We start from the raw sequence: 22,158 nt of genomic DNA on the forward strand, positions 1-22,158 counted from the left end.
TAAATCTCTAAGGATGTTTCATTTGGAAATATGGAAGCTGTTGCACATTAGTCTCTTTGTCATATCTTATTTGCCCTTAATCTATGCATGGAAACATCTTCCTTCTAAAGGAAGAATAAGCTGAGGCTGTAAAGCAATGTGAAATTATGGCATGTGAGATTTGCTACAGGTCCCTTCTGCTAATGAGCTACACTTGGTGGACCCAGGAAATGTACTTTTTCTGCCAGGATGTTTACCTTGGGAAATACATTTGCCCCTGCGGTGACATTGGCACCATCCTTGATGTCCTTCCAGAACTCCCTCAAAATATGACTGTTTCAACAGGCTTGGTTTTCAGGGTCTTATGGAAGGACATTAAGGATGGGGCCCTATGTTTCCTGGTAAAATATATGGGAAAATCACATTGGAGGAAAATTCCACTTAGGGTTAGGGTTAGGTCACCATAAACTCATAGAGCAAAATGGACATTGCCAACAACTCAGAGTTCTTGAGGATGGTTAAGAGGGAACTGATTTTCTACACTGCCCTATCTATGTTTCCTGGGAAAATATATGGAAAAATTTAATTGGAAGAAAATTCCATTTAGGGTTAGAGTTAGGTCAGTATGAACTTGGAGAGCAAAATGGACATTGCCAACAAACTCTGGGTTTTTGGGTATGGTTAGGAGGGCACTGACCTTTCCAGCCTGCCCTATTTATGTTTCCTGGTAAAATGCAATGGAAAATCCCATCGGAAGAAAATTCCACTTACAGTTAGGGTGAGATCACCATGAACCTGGAGAGCAAAATGGACATCACCAATAAATTTGGAGTGCTTGGGTATGGTTAGAAGGGCACTGACTTTTCTAGCCTGCCCTATCTATGTTTCCTGGTAAAATACATGGGAACATCCCACTGGAAGAAAATTTCACTTACGGTTAGGGTTAGGTCACCATGAACCTAAAAACAGAAATGATAAGGCCTGGCAAGAGTATTTTCAGCCTTTCCTGCTTTCCACTAATTGTTGTCCTATAACATTCTTATAGTGTAACCTGTATTGGGGCATAACAATTGTATTCATATTAATTTTTCAAGTTTAAAGTTGATTTTTCCTCCTGTTGGGTGACTTAACGATACTAAAAAAAAAATCAGAAGAGTGCTCACTTATAAGAATAAAATGACATCTATCTCATTTCTGATTACCTGAACATTTCATTCCCCTGAAAACAAGCTTCTACTTTATTATTTCTTTGTCAAGTTCCACCTGAATTTATTTAGAATTTTATCAAGTTTTTTTCCCCACACTTTTATTGCTGCCAAGAGATGCAGGATATGTGTATGTTCTGCTTTTCGTTCCTGTTACTTTGTTCCAATTCTCAGAAGCTTCTCAGTCTGAAAAATTCCCAGATTCATATCTTCAGGAATTTATTTAAAATTTAGCACCAAAGGAAGACAATGGAGAAACATTCAATGTTATACAAAGGAAAATGACATCAACACATATTTTTATCTACTTTGTCCAGGAGGAAATTGCAAAGCCTCCACCCTATTAATGAGAATCATACTTTATCAGCTTCACACAAATTGAATCATAGATTTAGTTAATGCAAAAGGGATAGAATTTTTTTTTTAACATACATGGGATAGAAGAGAGGAAACCATTGCAACACAGATAGAAAGATATCCATGAGAATTTCTTTGACAAAATGCTTAGCAACAGTGATTCCTATAGTCCTACTTCTATATCGTTAGATCATCCAATTAATACTTTTGGGACAACAATTCTAAGCAATGTTTAAAATACCCTGTGGGATTGCCAAGGATTTAAGTGAAAAGAACTGGGTTTTCTTTTAATTTTTCTGGGAAAAAATTTAAAGTCATTTTTATTTCTTCAAGCCATATTAAACATATTTTAGGAATTACGCTGCATGTGTTTCTTTGATTCAGAATGGTAGAAAACACCACCACCATATTAATTTAGCAATTATGTTCACAAGGGATCCTGAATTATGAAAAAAGAATGTGATTGTCGGCTGCCCACTTGATTTTAAATGGTGGCTCTTGGTTTTATAGCACCAGTCATTTTGGTGTTATCATAGCTTATTGCTTCCAAAGAGAAGGTACAATTCCTGTGGTTGAGGCATTTCTCTAGAGCCATAGCAATGACATGTTGTCAAGTTTCTTCAACTGTTTTTTTTCCCATGCATATGATTTTTCCATTCCTTTGTCAGGGCATTTTGAAAAAGAAAATTAATTTTACTTATACCTGGAAAATGGTGCTGAATAATTATAATGACTAAAGTAATGTAAAAGGCATAACCTAGGCAACTTTTGAAACTGACTGACAAGTATTTTCTTCATGATAAATAAAGCGTCCCCCGTACAAGGGTTTTGCTGAGTGTATCAATGATGGTGATTGATAGTACCAGTTACCATCACTCATGCACTTCCAAAGGCTTTTTGAAGAACACCAAAAGTCAAGAAGAAAAATGAGGATAAAATTATGTTTTAAAAAAGGAACCAAGTAAAGAACCAAGCCGTCATCCTGGCTCTCTGAATTTAAAATAAATCATGAGGAAAACAGAGCCAAAAGAAGAAAACATGCTTTGATTAATATTCATAATAACATCTACCAAAACCAAAATGGGCTTTGAATCAAAGTCAAAGAGAAATATTAAGGAATTTTCATCTGGCTAACATACTATAGCTTTATTAGTCTCCAAAAGTGAACTGTTGTTGACAGTTATATGAACATGTGCAAACTTTTCATAATTATTAATTTTAATGGTTATTTTCTGATATCGCTGGTGGAGAAATTGATATTTTCATCTCTTTTTTATACTGTAGTTCAGGAATTTCTTATTAATTTCCCTTTTGAAATCAAATCTCTGATAAATCTTTTGGTCTTTAGAACAGTATATTATTATACATTTTAGAGACAGAGAATTTTGGAAAGGTCATTCAAGTTTGATAGAGAACATTTTTTTCATTGCCATAGTTGAACCTTACTTTGTGAACCATTTGGATTGGCTTCTTATATACAATGTGTCCATTTTATACTTCCTATTATCACCGTTATTATCACCATCATAAATTGCATCAATCATTTGATGTTGACATTGTATGCTCACTCATTTAGAAAAAAAAAAGTTTTGTAGGACAAAGAAGATATTTAACAAAACTTGCCAAGGGCTATGAAAAGCTTTGTTGGGGTGAGTAGAATAATGTTTTGAATAGAAGCAGAGCCACAATGATTATTTCCAGACCTTGAGCAGCTATGCTGATTCTGTTCCCTTGTTTCTCTAGAATAGTCTTGTCTGGGTGGGAAGTACATATGAAGCAAAATAGTCAATTAAAGTGACATGCTCTTCTTCTTAAATGAGGTGTACAATGTTCAATCAGTTCAAACATTGAGAAAGATAATGTCAACTTCAAAACTAAAAGAAAAGTCTAACACATGGGTGTCAAACTCGATCACATCACATGATGTATTATGACTTATCACAACATTTTCACCTTTGCAGAGCTAAGGGGCATGGTTTTGTGTGCTGCCTGCATCCTGTGGATGGGGCTTTCCTTGTTTGTGCAGACCAGTTGCTGGCATGCAGTGGCCCAGTACTGGTCCACAGACTGAGGGTTGGGGACCCCTGGTCTCACACATATGATGGTATTATTAAATACTCGCCTTAAAGGAAAAGCAATTATTTTGTGAGTGAATCATCCTGCCTTAATTTATTTTAGCTATATAAATTGGAAAATAAATGTAAGAAGTACTATTAATTTACTCAGGCTGGGTACCATTATGGTATAAATCCCAGATGCTGAATGGAGTAAAATGATGTGACATGCTGTTTTCAAACTGTCTTAAAGTGGGATGTGTTTCTCGAGCTTATTAATTCAAAATCCTGCTTAACTTCTACCTCTGAGAATTAATCTGGGTGCACAATTATGTGTTTGTGTTGCTGTTGGTGCTTTTTATTACTATTTCTAAAAGAAATATTTACACTGCAAACAGCCTATAGACATGAGATTGGAGTAGCATACAACAATTGTAAATGAATAAACAAATTACAATGTGTTTGATGGGAAGAACTGCATCAGCAAAATAAGCAAACAAATAAGCAAATCATAAATAAGTGTACAAATGTTTAAAAATAAAATTATTTCTTCATGCTTCATAGCAATTTAAAATTCCTTGAGAACAAGGAAAAACCTTGTCATCAAACAAAATTTTGTCAGATGGCAAAAGTTTCAGGAGTAGGCTAGAAAGAGGTTCAGGGACTTTAACTATGTACTCAGCATATTCCAATTTTCAGAAGTGTGTTATCAATGTTTTAATTTGTTTGACGATCTCTCCTATAATTGACAGAATAGCATCTCTCTTTTCTGATGCAAAAAAGGTCAAAAAAGGAAGTTTAACAGATTTTAAGAGTATATACTTCAAAATTTCTGGGCTCAGTTCAATGAAAACTGGCATTTTCATTTATAATGTTTTATAATGAATAATGTTTATAATGAATCTTGAACATTCCATACCATTAGAAAAAACTCATTCCCTGAGTGTTTATGAGTTTCTCATAGCAAACAATGGAAAAACAGGACTCATTTTTTTCTCCTGATTTACGCTCAAGAATTTGGATATGTTACAGCATCACAAGACAGATCAGGTTAATTTTTTGAGCTAAAGATAGTAGATGATGTTAAGACATAGTTTTCCTAAGTAAAATAAATAGAGCACATTTTAAAATCACACTATTTTATGAAGATTTCAGACTTAATCATAGCAGCAACATTTGGGAAATTACGTTCAAACAATAATAAATGTTACTTATTAAAACTTGTTTTGATAAGTAATAAGTCATAAGTAAATGGTTCAGGAGATGCAAACAACCTCTTCTTTGTATCCATAAGTGGGATTTGCCATAAATAATTATGATTTTTCAATGTTCACAAACAATGCAGTTTCTCAGTGTTTGCTTGAAATCAATACTACCTGTTAACTAATTTAACTATAATTCAAAAAGAATTGGATTGACTTCATGGGTGAAACAATTTATGTGTTGTTTTTGAAATGTGTTTGTGTGGGGAGTCTGTTCTTGGCCAAAGTGTATTCAGCCTGCAAAAAGTAAAGCTAAAAATAAGATTTGCAGCAAAATGTATAGCAGAAAATGAATGAAGTTGTTTAGTGACTGATTTACAATTGAAATACTGCTGGTCTTTGTTTTCCTTGCATTTTTACATAAAACTCAGGTATAAGATATCTGAGCCTAGATGAGTTCGAATTGCCAGGACCAGATGGATTACACCCCAAAGTTCTCAAGGAACTGGCAGATGTGATCTCAGAACCACTGAACTATATTTTTCAAAGATCCTGGAGAACAGGGGAACTACCAGAGGACTGGAAAAGAGCTGATGTAGTTCCCATCTACAAAAAAAGGAAAAAAAATGGACCCAGGAAATTACAGACCTATCAGCCTGACCTCAATACCTGGGAAGATCCTGGAAAAGCTAATCAAACAACGAATCAACAAACACCTAGAGGCACACAAAGTCATTACTAAAAGCCAACATGGGTTTGTCAAAAATAGATCATGCCAGACAAATCTTACTGCATTCTTTGACCAAGTGACAAAATTAGTGGATCAGAGGAATGCTGTGGATATAATTTACTTCACCATTGAATTTCATGGACTTCAGTAAGGCATTTGATAAAATAGATCACAACCTACTACTTGACAAGATAGAAAAATGTGGGGTAGAAAGCACCACCATCAGATGGATCCGTAGCTGGCTGTACTCAGTGTGTGGTCCTCAATAGAATCGCATCTACATGGAGGGAAGTATGTAGTGGGGTGCACCAGGGCTCTGTTCTGCGCCCAGTGCTCTTCAACATCTATATCAACAATTTGGACGAGGGGATAGATGGGGAACTCATCAAATTTGCAGATGACACCAGGCAGGAATAGCCAACACTCCAAAAGACAGGCTTAAGATACAGAAGGATCTGGACAGACTTGAACACTGGGCGCTATCTAACAAAATGAAATTCAATGGGGAAAAAAGCATTTAGGCAAGAAAAACCAAATGCACAGGTATAGTATAGGGGGTACCTTGCTCAGTAGTAGTAACTGTGAGAGGGACCTCAGAGTCCTAGTGGACAATCACCTAAATATGAGCCAGCTGTGTGCTGCAGCTGCCAAAAAGGCGAACACAGTGCTAGGCTGCATTAACAGAGTGATAGAATCAAAATCACGTGAAGTATTAATACCACTTTACAATGCCTTGGTAAGGCCACACTTGGAATACTGCATCCAGTTTTGGTCACCACAATGCAAAAAAGATGCTGAGACTCTAGAAAGAGTACAGAGAAGAGCAACAAAGATGATTAGGGGACTGGAGGCTAAAGCATATAAGGAACGGCTGCTGGAATTGGGTATGTCTAGTTTAATGAAGAGAAGGACGAGGGGGGACATGACAGCAGTGTTCCAGTATCTCAGAGGTTGCTACAAAGAAGAGGGTGTCAAGCTATTTTCTAAGACACCTGAAAGCAGGACAAGAAGCAACGGGTGGAAACTAAGCAAGGAGAGAAGCAACCTAGAACTAAGGAGAAACTTCCTGGCAGTTAGAACAATTAACCAGTGGAACAACCTGCCTCCAGAAGCGGTGAATGTTCCAACACTGGAGGTTTTTAAGAGGAGACTGGACAGCCATTGGTCCGAAATGGTATAGGGTTTCCTGCCTGAGCAGGGGGTTGGACTAGATAACCTCCAAGATCCCTTCCAACTTTACTATTATTACTATTACTACTACTACTACTATTATTATGGATCATCGCACAGTCAGCCAGATGTTCAGACTGGATTTGGCATTTTGTCTACCTATCGAGTCCTTACCCAGGACCTGGGATAGGCAGATGTGGATGTTTGATGGTATTATAGATATCGTCGCAGGATGGAAGCAGTTCCTAATAAGGCCGCCTTTTGCAATTGACTAATAGTGAATTTGTCAATGCCAATGGTGTTCAAGTGGTGCTCCAGTTGTTTTGGGATTGCACCCAAGGAGCCTATGACTATTGGTACTACCCTTGCTTGCTTTTGCCACAGTCTTTCTATTTCTATTTGTAGGTCTTTGTATTTTGTTATCTTCTCCAGTTCTTTCTCTTCTATTCTGCTATCTCCAGGCACTGCCACGTCCACTATCCAGACTTTTTTGTCTTTCTTATCGACAATTGTTAAGTCTGGGGTGTTATGTTGCAGGTGCTTGTCTGTTTGAATTCTGAAGTCCCAGAGCAGTTTAATTTTATCATTTTCTATGACTTTCTCTATTTTATGATCCCACCAGTTTTTGCTTACAGGCAAATGATATTTTTTGCAGATCTTCCAATGCACCATTGTTGCTACTTTGTCATGCCGCTGCTTGTAATCAGTCTGTGCAATCTTCTTGCAACAGCTTACCAAGTGGTCCACTGTTTCTTCAGCTTCTTTGCATAGGCGGCACTTACTGTCTGTTGCTGTCTTCTCAATTTTGACTTTGTATGCATTTGTCCTTAAGGCTTGGTCTTGTGCAGCCAGAATTAGTCCCTCGGTCTCTTTCTTCAATTTTCCTGCTCTTAGCCATTGCCAGGTTTTATTATTATCTGCTTTCCCAGCTATTTTTTTCATGTATTGGCCATGTAGTGCTTTGTCTTCCCATGCCTCTATTCTGTTCTTCATTTGGTCTTTCTTGTAGGCCAGTTTGGTCTCTCCAGTAGTTAGTAAACCTTCCTGATATACTAATTTCAGTGCATCTTCATCATTGTTCTTCAGATATTCTTCCAAAGCCATTTTTTCTTCTTCAACCATCTGATGTACTTGTAGCATTCCACGCCCACCTATTTGCCTTGGTAGATAAAGTCTATCAATGTCACTGCGTGGATGAAGGGCATGATTCATTGTCATTATTTTTCTGGTCTGCCTATCCATTGCTTTTAGTTCTGCTTGAGTCCAGTCCACTATTCCAGCTGTGTACCTAATGACTGGGATTGCCCAGGTGTTGATTGCCTTTATGGTATTTCCTCCATTGAGTTTGGACTTTAAGATCTTCTTCACTCTCTTGATGTATTCACTTCTAATCTTTTTCTTGACTTCAGTGTGCTTGATGTTGTCAGCTTGAAGGATACCCAAGTATTTGTAGTACTCTTCCTCATCCAGACTCTTAATGTTATTTTCGTGGGGCATCTTGATTCCTTCAGTTTTCACTATTTTTCCTTGTTTGATAGTAAGTGTGGCACATTTGTCCAAGCCAAACTCCATTACAATATCTTGGCTATATATACGGACAGTGTTGAGCAGCGATTCTATTTCAGATGATGTTTTTCCATACAGCTTCAGATCATCCATGTAAAGGAGGTGGGATAGTCTGGCAGATGTTTTTGATGTTTGATAGCCATGTCCTGAGTTATTCAGTATTGTTGACAGAGGAAACAGTGCAATAACAAATAGTAATGGTGATAATGAATCTCCTTGAAATATCCCTCTCTTGATATTAACCTCTCCCAGCTTCTCACCATTGATCTGCAACTGTGTCTTCCATTGTGCCATCGATCTTTGCACAAATTTTCTGATGTTTCTACTGACTCCTGTTATTTCTAGGCACTTTATTATCCAATCATGTGGCAGAGAGTCAAATGCCTTTTTGTAGTCAATCCATGCCACATTCAGGTTGGTCTTCCTTCTCTTGCAGTTTTCCAAGATCATTTTGTCTATTAGGAGTTGATCTTTTGTTCCTCTGCTATTGGGGCGGTTTCCTTTCTGCTCAGGTGGAAAGAGATTGTTTTCAACTAGATGCTGTTGTACTGCATCAGCTACCACACCAGTTAGTAATTTGAAAGTTGTTGGTAAGCAGGTAATTGGCCTGTAGTTACCTGGTGTTGCCCCTTTTGCTGGATTTTTCATTATTAGGTAGGTTTTCCTAGTTGTTAGCCACTTTTCAATTTCTCCTCCTTGTAGTATATTGTTGAACTGCTTGGCAATGAGTGGGTATATAACAGTTAGATGTTTCAACCAAAACCCATGCAGTTCATCTTCACCTGGTGCTGACCAATTTTTGATTTTCTTTGCTCTTTTTTCTACCATTTTTGTTGTTATTACTAGTTCTTTCATTTCAACTTCTGTTTTATTTGCATCCACCTCTTTTAACCAAGCCGCATCCTTGTTGTATTTCTTTGGGTTATCCCATATCTGCTTCCAGAACTGCACTGTTTCTTCCTTGTCAGGTACTGACTGATTCCTTGCAGTTTCTCCATTGATGGATTGGTAGAAACGTTTCTGATTGGATTGAAATTGGAGGTTCTGCCTATAGTTTGCAATTCGAGCTTCATATCTACTGATTTTCCTGGCTATAGCTGTTATTTGTTGCTTTATTATTTCCAGTGCTTCCTTGATCTTCCTTGTTTCTAAGTGGTATTTCTTGATTAGGTATTCTTTGGTCTTCTTGTTCTTCAGCTTCTTTTCTTTCATCTGTTCTAGCTTGCTTGCATGTGATCTTAACTTGCTGATCTTATTTTCTAGTCTAACCTTCCATTTTTGTGGTGCACTGTTTGTTTGTTTTTCTTCTTTGTTGATTTTGCATCCCAGGTATTCAGTTATAACTGCAGCTGTGCTGTACATTAGTTGGTTTGTTTCTTGCAGTGAATTGGTGCTTATACTTGCTATTGCAGTATTTGCATCTTTTAATGCTTGTGCTAGCTGTTTCTTTGAAACAAGCTTCAATGCAGGCAGCCTTATTCTGTTGTTTTTGTGCTGTTCTAGATGCTCAGTTATTCTTTGTTTCAATTCTTTTATTTCTTTAGTTAGAGGGTTTTGTTCTTCCTGAGGAAGAGGTGCCTGGTTTCCAAATGAGAACAGTTGTATATCTCTACTGGATTCCTTCACTGCCAACTCCCCCTGGTTTGCCTCTACATTCTGAATTACTTCTGGTAAGGCTTTGATTTCTTTGCCCTGGGTAAACCTTTGCAGTTCGTCCAATTCTGTTTCTGTGAATACTTTATTTCGTGTTATAAATCGGCGTTGATCTGCTAGTCTCTGTTCTGTTATTTCTGATTCTGGATGTTGTTCTTTCCAGAACTGGTGCATTCGTTTTAGATATCCTCGTCTTGTTGGACTTGATCTGTAGTAACAGATCATTATTTCTTTGTTTTCCATCACTGTGTATCTGCGACGGGTAAACACCTTTTCTTCCAGTAGTTCTGCAGCTGCTGGCCCTGGTTGCTCAGCCAACAGTCCTGAGTCCTGTAACCCATTTTTCACCAGATATCCAGGAACTCCAATATCTAGCGCGGACCTTGTTAACCCGGGCGACATCCGAGCCGGTATGGCATTCTGAAATTTACGTCTCACCATATTTTGTATGGGAGAGACACTCTTTGTCTGACTCCTCTGATGAGACCTGTCCAGTATGGTTGAACCTCTGGCATAGCTCTCATCTTCCTCAGAGTACACAAGCCCCACAACCACGTCAAGGTAGTGCCTCACTGGGATTATTATTATTATTATTATTATTATTATTATTAATATGAGATTTCCAAGCTCTACCAAGCCTCCCACTGGCTGAATTATTTTTCTCTTCCAACTCTTTCTCCATTTAATTTTTACAGTTATTAACTGATTTGAATTGACTAGCAGTTAGAATGAAAATTCAAGTCATTCTCAGAATAACCTTGGTTTACCTTGGCCATTAATATCAAATAGAACACTATTTTATCTTTGATCCAAATTAGATTTCATTTTAGTTAATGGGACGATTTTCACATTTCCCATATTTATTTACATATATATGGGAGATCATGTATTTCTTTTATTATCTGGAATCATACAAATCAGGTGATTGATGAGGTCTGCATTTTTAGATAGTCTTTCTTGCTATGAATATTGTGTATGTTTTTAAAACCAAGACTCCATATGTCTGCAATGGTATAGGGTCTTCTACTTGAGCAGGGGGTTGGACTAGATGACCTCCAAGATTCCTTCCAACTCTGTTATTTTGTATACTGAAACAGGAAAAAATACTTCCTGTCCAATTACTGGAACTACATGACTTTTACTGGAAAGTTTTTTTTCAATCAGAGAGGTTTTTTTCCCCTTTCTTTTCATCCCTATATCTTCCATCAGTTTTTTTTTAAAAAATACATGGGTTTTCTTGTAATTTTTCAGGGTTGCTCAGGGCAACAGAAAAAAAGATCTGGGATCTATATCTTAGGATTCCAAGTGAATTGATATCTGTCTTGTTCTACAACATTAGCAGATGAAAGTGATATCAGTCAATCAAAAGTCAGTTCTGAGATTAAATTAGAAAGACCCTCATTTTCAAATGGGGAACTGCTACTCCATCTCTGAAAACTATTCCAGATTTCTGGGGTGCATGGAAGAGAGATTGGCAAAAGAAAGGCCAGATTTAAAAATGAGCTGTATTCAGCTGGGACTATAGGGGAAAAAAAAGATTTCTGATAAATTTCTCAGTGCATCCCAATGGAAGGGAAAGCCCCATTCTTCTTCTGTTCATATGACCCAGTAATGAGTATATACAGCCATTCTGTGCTTCCCAGTGCAATATAAACATATACAACATGAGGTAAGAGCAGTAACACAGAAAGACTGATCAACATATACAAATTTACCGTGATTAAAATATCCTTCCTGCCTCCCCCTACCTCTCCCTTTTTTTTTCTTTCTCATGCACACATGCACACATACACATACATACTTTATATAGGTGTATGTGCAAACACGAAATGCATATTATGGCCACTGTTTATAAAGGAGTTGGAAAGAATTTCAGAAATCATATTTTATTTTCTCTAATTTCCTTTTCAAAGAGAGCCTATAAACTGACATGGAAATAGGGGGAAAAAACTTAAGAAAATCGAAGTTGATTGATATGTCAGCTTCTAGATGAATGTATCTACTCTGCATGAATTTTTATATAGGAAATAAAAGGGGAAAATGCTAAGTAATTTTATTTGTTGCATATAATTGACCTAGATACATTTCACTCCTACCATAGATGCTTCTGGCCTATCTTTTAAAAATGTGTACTCTGAAATTTGGATTGGCATTTTAGTCTTATTTTTATTCTGTACCATGCAAATAGGTAACCTTAAGACAAATTAATGATAAGACTATCAATAACATACTGATTGAGAAAATGGTCAGGAGATCTTTGTTGTAATAAATTCAGGAATTCATTCACTGATCATTGGCTGTTTCTCAGATTGCCCTTAAAGGTATATATTCACCATGATACAATCTTTGTTACTACACTCATGTAATATATGAGGATGAGTGAATGGATGTACAGACAAAAAGACAGTACATGTATGGGTTTTCTACTTTCTTATAGTTTCTTTCTTATGTTTAATGTAGATTAATTTAATGTTCTAGTGCTAAAGGTCATTTTGTACAATTATTCCTTGCCTTTCAAATTTTCCTCTTGGTATGTTGAAGAACATGATGGTAGAAAAGCTAAGGATACATGGAATGTCATACTTTGCAACTTGAAACACTGGCCTTCAAATGCATCAGCTGTTGTGATGACAAATGAAGTTTCAGTTCTCTGGAGAGATAGTTAATGACTAATAATACCAAAGCATAATCCAACATTGTCAACTTTTGAATGTATTAGGAAGTATCTTGTCTAGAGAAATAACTAGCAGATTTTTCAATGCAAATATACTCTATTACTGATATCAACATCAGCATCCCATATTATTTTTAACATCATTGCCAATATCTGTGAACAATTATATTAATCAATAACAGAGCAGGAATAGCCAGATGTCATTCTTATAAGCAGGCACTGAAACAATACTTTCAATGTCTGAAGAGAAATAACAAGAAAAGTTGCCATATTGTGAAATAAAACAGCCCTTACCCAGTTTTTGCAAAATTTGCCCAGTACTTCAGTATAGATCTGCTCAATGCTTCCTCTGCTTTAGTATAATTAACTCTTTGCTCTAGAGGTAATCCAAATACAAACTCAATTTCATAACCATGTGGAACTCCCATCCAGTCTGGCCAAGCAAGTTTTGAAGATCTGTGCTCGAAGAAATAAAAAAAAGCATTGTTCCCTGCCAAGGCAAACTGTTTTATGAACTCTACTGCAGGGCATATGAAATAGTAATCCCCAACGATATCATCCATGGCATCACGATAATTGAAAATACTCTTCTCATCTTCCCAGTCTGTGTAGTGAAAAGCAATAGATTCCAATCCAATTTCATTTAATTGTGGAAAGGCAACTTTCAAACCTGCCTGGAATTCTGTTTCGTTGATAACACTGTTGTTATCTTTGCTAAAGCCAGGAGCACCATACACAAGAATAGTTGTACCCTCATCTTTGTTTACTCCTATCAAGATCTGTGTTTGTTTAAACTGTCCATTTTTCAGCAATATTTCTGGCATATCAGCAAGAAAGTCACCATCAACTATGGGACAAAAATGCAGATTTATGAGACCAGTGTATATTAAAATATCTCCTCCTTTCTCCAATATAATTTTGGGATCTTTGTTTTGAAGACAAAAAATGATCTCAGTTTCATTTTTGCCAGTACAGTGGAGGAGTTCAGCTAGAATTAAAGTTCTTCTTCTTGCTTCAGATGATAAAATTGTACCCCAAGGAGCATTCCCAGATCCACTTTGCATGATGGCCCTAGTGAAGAGAGGATAGCTTTGAGGAGAAAGAAGATGGAAGCTTACAGACCCTGCTCCTGCACTTTCTCCAAACAAGGTCACACTTTTAGAATTACCTCCAAAGGCTCCTATGTTGTCATGGATCCATTGAAGTGCTAGCCTTTGATCAAACAAACCTACATTTCCTGGTGCATCTTTATTTCCTGGCAAAGCTAAGAATCCAAAAGGCCCTAATCTATAGTTCATTGACACAACAATGACTCTTTCCACTTGAGCTAGAAACTTGCCATCATAAACAGAGAGTGAAGATGTCCCGCTGTGGAAGCCACCTCCATAAATCCATACCATGACTGATGCATTTTTAGGCTTGGGAGAAGGAACCCATACATTGAGATAAAGGCAGTCTTCACTAAGCTTTGTGTTTGGATTCCACATCTCTGATCCTTCAAAGCCAGGGAAAGTATTATCTGGGAGTTGAAAACAAGAATTGGGATACTTAGTGGCATCCCAAGTTCCTTTCCATTGTTCTCGAGGTTGTGGCTTTTTGAAACGTAGACTACCAATTGGTGGTGTTGCAAAAGGAATCCCAAGAAATGCAGTTACTGTTCCACCAAGCACAGGTAAATGAATACCTTTGACCATTCCATTCTTAGTAGCAATGATGGTGTCATCTCCAGTAGGGAACACATTCTTGACAAACATACAGAACAACAGAAGCCACATGGTAACTTTTGTGAGGCTGCACATCCCATTGGTATGCATTATGAATTCTGAAATAAAAGAAAAAGAAAGAGTTTAAGCAGAACTTTCAGATGCACAAATGCAGTGAGCCACTGCATTGGGGAGCTCTGTTGTACAGTCTCAAAAGACTAACTGGAAACTGTACTCAAAGTAAATGCACCTCAAAGACAGAATAGTTGGGAAACTGTCCCAGTTTCATTATTTGCAAAGTATAACCAGATGGAAGTGAAGAAAAGATAATAGGGATTGTATAAGGATTCCTGTTTTGGGCAGTGTTTGGACTCTAGCACTATAATTCTATGAAATTTAATTAATAAAAATAGTGGTAGATTGGAAAGGATTCAGGATTGGTACAGGAGAACTTTGTTGAAACAAGTGACTTTAGAAAAGGTGAAATCATTGGTTGAATCATCACTGACATTTTATGAGGCCAAGGTTATGCAGAACAGACAGAAGAAACAAGGTCTATACGGCAACTTGTTTGCCTAGGAATGGTTGTCTCTGTATGTGTGTTTTTGTGTAGATGTAGATGTATATACATGAATATGTACTTCCTATTGACTCTGCTTAGTAATGTATCAAATTTTAGTCTGGGAATCAATACCTGAACAATAGTAAAAAATTCATATTTTTATATTCTTAATAAATATAAAAAGGGGAAAAACTCCATAATAATATGCAGTAACTTGGATATTTTGAGTAATTTCCTCTTGAAAGAAAGATATGGGAAAGGGAAAAAATGTATTCTATGTCCTTATTACTGTCATTTTAAACAATCTGTTCTCAAGTCATTTGAGTAATGCTTCTATCCTTAAAAGGAACAGAATTAATTTCTGTGGAAAATACAGCTGTTGAACTCTTGAAGGGCTGTTTTGCTCGTTGCCAGCTAAGATTCTGAAAGCTGAGAGTAGAAAATAGGAATGTTTTTCCTTTAAGTGCTTCCTAAGTGTATGGCAGTATCAAAGGAAGTGAAGGACAGAGAAGGATTATCAGAGACAATATTTCACTGATTCAGTTGAATGCAAGAGCAAATGAAAAGCCACACTATAAGAGCCAAGTATTGAGGAAAGAATTGAAAGGAACAGTAAATGTTCTGCATTCCATAAAGAAATATAAAATTTTATCTTTAAACTTTACTCATTGAGGATCTTACAGGAACAACATGTGCATGGATGAATGTTATGCTTTAATAGAGGGATAGAATAGGAAGCTCACACTAGCTACTGCGTACAAAGAAAATTTATACAAGATGTTTTATAGGTGGCACCTTCCTCCTGTGAGATTAGCCAAAATGGACAAAATGACCTCCCAAAATGTTAGAAATGTAAAGAATCACTAGGGACCTATTACCATAGGTGGTGGGAATGTTCAAAAGCACAAAAATTTTGGCATTTAATAAAACAGTGGTTAGAAGAAATACTAATGCAGAACATTGAGCTAAAACCAGAACTCTTTTTTCTGGGTATCACTAAAGATAGATACAATAAAGGATCCTTATACCTATTATTACACATGCTAACAGCAGCAAGATTAGTCTTTGCACAGAGATGGAAAGACAGTGAGACACCCTCAGAAGAAGAAGTAATAAATAAGATTTAATCCTGTGCTGAAATGGATAGGTTGACGTTAGAACTTAAGGATAAGAGTGAAACAGATTACTATGAAATCTGGAACAAATTGTATGATTGGTTGGGGAAAAATAGAGGAAAAAAACGCTTCGATTCAGCAAAACACATTGATCAAACATGATATTGATTAAAGGGAAAATATTTAAATATTAAAGTGAAAATTAACAAAAAAGAAACATTTGTGTGAATACGTGAATTATGGATTATAGATATTAATTGTGGATGATTTTCCTTTGTAAATGTAAGCTAGGCAAACACACTGTTAATCACCTATTACATGATTTAGGTTTTAAAAACCAATAAAGTTTTTTTTAAAAAAATAGAGGGATAGGATCATGATCATGGGAAGTTGTGGTACCACTTTACACAGTCTTAGTAAGACCACACTTGGAATACTGCATCCAGTTCTGGTCACCACAATACAAAGAGGATGCTGAAACTCTGGAATGAGTGCAGAGAAGAGCAACAAAAATGATTAGAGGCTGGAGGCTAAAATGTACGAAGAATGATGATAGAAATTGGATATGTCTAGTATAATGAAAAGAAAGACTAGGGGGGACATGATAGCATTGTTCCAATATTTGAGGGGATCCTACAAAGACAAAACTATTTTCCAAAGACGAGACAAGAAACAATGGTTGGAAGCTAACTAAGGAGAGAAGCAACCTAGAACTAAGGAGAAATTTCCTAATGGTAAGAGCAATTAACCAATGAAACAGCTTGCCTACAGAAATTGTGGGTGCTCCATCACTGAAGGATTTCAAAAAGAGACTGGACAATCATTTGTATGAAATGATATAGAGTGTCCTGCTTGAGCACAGGGTTGGACTAAAAGATCTCCAAAGTATGAAATGATATAGAGTCTCCTGCTTGAGCATAGGGTTGGACTAAAAGATCTCCAAGGTCCCTTCCAACACTATTATTCTATGTTCTATGTCTGGTATATAATAAAACTGCTCTAGGGAATCTGAGAAATACTTAAATGTAATTTGAATGGACTCAGTCCTCAAACTTCATTTCAAGTTGAGGAACATGGATGCTTCTTGCCAGGAAGCAAGACTACAGAAATGATAGGCTTTCTGTACTATTCCTAATTTCTCCAAGGTTTGGCCAAATCAAATAACTGCCCACCAAAGAATAAAGCAGATGATGATAGGTTGCCCCAATATGGCAGAAATTGGATAAACAAGGGCTTTTGGGAACCAGCAAAATATCTAACAGATCTAACTTTCCCTGAGGTGGAAGATATTTTTTTTAAAAAACTAGATATAATATCTTACCATCTGTTTTGCTGTAAGGCTTATCCTCAAGACCCCATCTACCAAGTGCAGTTGCTACATAGTGAGAAAAAGATTGCATCCATTTATCATGTATAATTACACTATAAATTTTTACAGGGATATTAGGTCTATTAATATTTGGCAAAATAAAGCTCAGGATTGTATTGGTTGGAAACGTGCAGTAGAAGCCTTCATTCTGCAGTGGATAGACAATGGCTAAAATGATGATGATGATGATATGATGATGATGGTGATGATGTAAATTGCCAAAAAGGCCAGACAACCTCTGTGTGAATGAACTTTCCGTTATTTTTTCAATAGCCAATTTTTGTGTTACAGCAATGAAAATAAGTCATAACTGGTGCCAGGCATAACCACTTATAATTTATGTATGAATTCTTATTTGTTATGCAAATTCTGCGCTCATCCTACTTATTTTATTTTAGGTGATGTGCATTTTTACTCCACTGATATAGACATATACTTGCACAGTATATTAATACACATTATTGTATTTGCATATTTTGTTATTATTTTACAATAGAAATTCCTTACCATGATTGTATTCTAACTCATCTATTTAATTTGATTTTTGTGTTGTATATTTTGTAAATTATTCAGCAGTAACTGAATAAACACTGTCATCCTTTTAAAATATTTTTTCACTGGAGATGGAGTCAAACATCTGTTTCAAGAATGCCAGATACAAAAATGATATCCAAGGTTCTTTTCTCATTATTGAATGCAAAGACATTTTGTTTTTCTTTTGCCATGCTATTTAATAAATGTAAGAGTGATCCATGTACAAACATGAAGGAATTTCAATGTCTGGAAACTTGTTTAATACATGATTACTTATATCTTGAACTCTGCAAAATCAGCAGCTCTGACTAATGAAACCACAGTTTATTTTCAAGACTGGGAAAGAAGCCATGTGCATGTATGGATTCTTAATAGTCTATCCTGCCTTTTCCATTTCAAAGAATATGTTTAAGGCATCTCAAGTAACCATGACAAATACACCATCATTAAAAAAAATCCTGATTCTAATCCTGATTCAGTGGTAAAGCACATTTCAGCAGATACCAGGAAGGAATATTATCGTGAGGTCCTAAAAAGTTGCCACTGTTGATCATGCAGTTGGACAAAGAGATTAAGCTGATATGAGACGTTGTGTGTTCTTTACGATAAGGAGGAAGATGGGATTTATTTAGCAGGTCCAGACAAAGACTATGTCAACTTTCATTAGCTAGAGAAGTCCAAGTCTCTATTATATAGAGAGTAAGGTAGCTAATCTTGATGGAAATGTGCAGAAACTGTAACGTAGGCAAAAGAGGTTAAAAAAATTTTAAAGTCTAGAACAATTAGATAACATTGGGAAGAGATTTGGGTTTGCAGTTTACAAATTCACTAGAGTATATAAAGAAAGAGGAAGTACAGCATAATCAGACTTGCAACATTCTACTATTATAGCCAATCTCAATAAAAATGGCCTTAGCCTTCATATGGAGTTGATTCCTGGTTTAGTATACTGAGCAGGGCTGAACAATTGGTATGGAGTGGCAAGTTTACAAATAACTGTATGTTCAAGATTAAATTATATGAATGCTTTTGCTGAGATCCTATATTTGCTAGTCACTATATTACCAATCAATTTCAGTATTTTTATTTCTCTCTTATAGGTACAGTATAGCTGTACATAGCTCCTTTCAATTATAGCTAGCCATAGATATTCAGTGGGAGGAGTTACTGGGGAATAATCCAGTGACATCTAAAGAATGACTTCCATTTTTTTCTTAGATGCACATCTGTTAAATAGGACAATATTTCATTATTTTCCCAATCATTGCAGGTAGAGATGACAGGTAGAGCATTCTAAACCAAAATTTCTCAACCTGGGAAACTTAAAATGTGTGAACACCTTGAAAATGTGTGGATAACTTCCAGAATTCTTCAATTCAAGAATTCACTCAATTCTCAGAATTCAAGTCTTCAATTCCCATGTTGGAATTTTGGGAGATGAGGTCCACATATCTTCAAATTGCCCAGATTGAGAAAAATTGTGCTAAGCATTTAGATAACAATAAAAACTGGGTGGGGAAAATGACGTTATCAAAAAAAGAAAAAAGAATTCATTTTTTTTAAAAAAGTTAAAACACAGTCCTATTTATATCTATTTAGAAGTACATCCCTTTGCATTTTGATAGTAATTATTCTTAGATATGCTACAAATAATGCAAAAACAAAAAAAATCAAGGCTACATATTTCTATCAGTACTAAATTGAGTTCAATGTTATAGTAAACTACACAAGCTCTTATTTTCACAATTGAAAGATGTTGATTTGAGCTGTAAATGCTTAGATTTATTGAAAGTGTAAATCATTTTTTCTCTTGTAATAAAAACTGGAAAGGAAAAACATGAGATGAGCCTAAATATGTCTACTTTGAAGCAGGTCTTACTAAATATATAATGTGAGTTGGATTGAAATCTAAACTACACTTTTAATTACAAACTGTTTCATCCTATAAGACATTAATCAAAATGATTTAACTTACTTAAGAAAGTGAGGGGAAACATGTTGAAATACTGGTCTTTATCTTTTCTGCATTACATTATATTTAAACCATACAGATTTCAAAGGAATTATTTACAAGTAAATATGTGGAGTACCGAACCTATATTTCATGCATCTTGAAACAAAAACAAAACATTCCATTCACAGAAAACTCAAACATTCAGTTAAGTACAGCTATTTCCAACACCTAGAGAATGCCTGTTGTTTAGTTGCATACACTCAGAATTTACAAACAAAATATTTAGACCCCTATGCTTGAAGAAAGGAATCAGCATTGAAAAAAAAGGAAAAGAATCAAATGTCAAGATCCTTTTCCTTGCTTTATAAAGATATTTATAGATTATACAAGAAAGAAAACCAATCCAAATGTTTACCAGTCTCTATATCTGAAATGGTGCTCAAACAAAATGGTACATTTCATAGGCAGTCATTCTATTAATATGAGCACAAGTACATATAGCAATGTGCTGGCTAGCAGCCAATGTTAGCTATTAACTATATATACTGGAACCTGTCATAATGTTGTACATACCAAATGGTCTATGTAACACTTTTTGAACTGTTTTAATTTTCCACCGATTAGCATTTCAGGAAGTCAAATATTTGGCAATAGGAATTTTATGTGTATATATATATATATATATATATATATATATATATATATATATACACATATACATAAACACACATATATATATGTTTAGATGTAGATGTCCTTAAATTGATTCTTGTTAACCCAAAGCAATTCAAAACAAATCTATCTTGTTCTCATAAGATTAAAAGTGATTAAAAAGTTTGTTTCAAGAGACATCCAAATTGAGACACAAGTTTAGATATGTTTATTTTTAAAAATATAGCCTTACTCCATGGCAGTTAAGCAGAATATACTTCACTAGTAGCATTCAATGAAGCAACACAAATTGATCTCAGTGATTGCTTCCTCTCTTTGTAAATCTTTAGTCAACCAAAAATCTATATACAAGGCAATTTGACCTCAATTTAAATTCAGAAAGTGGTTAAATTAATAAATGATTTTTTAAAAATTCAGTTTAATTTACTTAGCCCAGAATCCATTGAATAATGCTATGGTTCAATACACCTGCCTGCTTACTTGTTACATCATTTCCATTTGCAGAATAAACTTTGTATTCTCAGCAGAGCAACACATGGACAGAACATAGCATTTTAGCAGAGTGCAATTCTGTACATATCAAGCTTAACTATAACTTATGCTGATAGAGATCAATGTAAATAGAGAATCTCTTACCCCAGTTCGTGTTATAGAGAAGCCAACTGAGAAGAGGGAGAGAGAGGGAGAGAGAGAGGGAGGGAGAGGGAGAGAGAAAGAGCACGCAACGCTCTTTAATACTTCAGGAAACTGCAGTGTTCAGCTGTTTCTATAAAGCTTCCAAATTGGACTGCTGACATTATAATCAACTGTTTAGGACAGCGATCGCGAGACTTGGCAACAGGAGTTTGATCTGAAGGCAGGCAGTCTTTATATCTGACATCTGTTCAAAATAGCTGAAAGATTTGAGATTTAACAGAAGCAGGGGATTTGAACATTCAAACTTCTTTGATTTCTTAGAAAATGGGAAATGAAAGACATTTGAAAAAGCTACCAACTCTCTTTTACTTCTACAGAAGAAAAAAGTCAGAGAAAAGATATCTGTACTCCCTCCCCTGCCCATGTTTGCTTTTGTCTTGTTCCATTCATGGATAAGAATAAAAAAGGTATTGTACTATGTTCTTGGACATCAGAAAATCTGATGGGTCCTAAATGGAGATCACATCATTTTTTATATATTTTCAATTTTGTTTTGATTTTGTTTTGCTTCTTTTTTGTAAAGAGAAGTAAACAAGGGAGATAACAGAAGAAAAACATTCAAGGAAGAAAATAAGAAAATAAGAATATTGAGAGGAAGGGAGGAAGAGAGGGAGAGAGGGAGGGAGGGAGGAAGCAAGCAAATATTGCAGGATGTGTATAAAATATGATATAAATGATACAGAATGGGAAGTAGAATAACTGGACCAAACATCACTATGGAGGAGGTTGAACATGCAATAAAAATAGCAAAAACAAGAAAAGCCACAGGACCTGATGATATCCCAGTAGACATTTTAAAATTGCTGCAAGACAATGGGAAGATTTTTTTACTGCAGCTCTTCAATCGAATATATGAAACAGGAAAGATACCAAATGATTGGCTAAAATCAACCTTTGTGACAATCCCCCAAAAAAATAAATGCAAAGAAGTGTATCGAATACAGAAGAATAAGCTTAATGAGT

General features: G+C 35.8%; 1 protein-coding gene across 2 annotated transcripts in view; it reads right to left on the minus strand.

Moving 5' to 3' along the window:
- The window catches only part of BCHE (butyrylcholinesterase), a 58,563-nt gene extending 37,270 nt beyond the window's left edge, over positions 1 to 21,293 (minus strand). Inside the window, exons 1-2 of one of the 2 annotated variants that reach the window (XM_039342287.1) lie at positions 21,136 to 21,293; positions 12,885 to 14,412 (exon numbers count right to left, since the gene is read on the minus strand). In XM_039342287.1, the coding sequence (XP_039198221.1) occupies positions 12,885 to 14,404 (1,520 nt within the window). In that variant the 5' untranslated portion in view covers positions 14,405 to 14,412; positions 21,136 to 21,293. Of the gene's footprint in view, positions 1 to 12,884; positions 14,413 to 17,291; positions 17,617 to 21,135 lie in introns of those variants that run through there. The other variant, XM_039342288.1, reaches the window with a different exon arrangement.
- Positions 21,294 to 22,158: the final 865 nt, after the last annotated feature.

This window comes from Crotalus tigris, unplaced genomic scaffold (assembly GCF_016545835.1).
Source record: "Crotalus tigris isolate CLP2741 ecotype Arizona unplaced genomic scaffold, ASM1654583v1 scf7180000017783.2778290, whole genome shotgun sequence".
Lineage (NCBI taxonomy): Eukaryota > Metazoa > Chordata > Lepidosauria > Squamata > Viperidae > Crotalus > Crotalus tigris.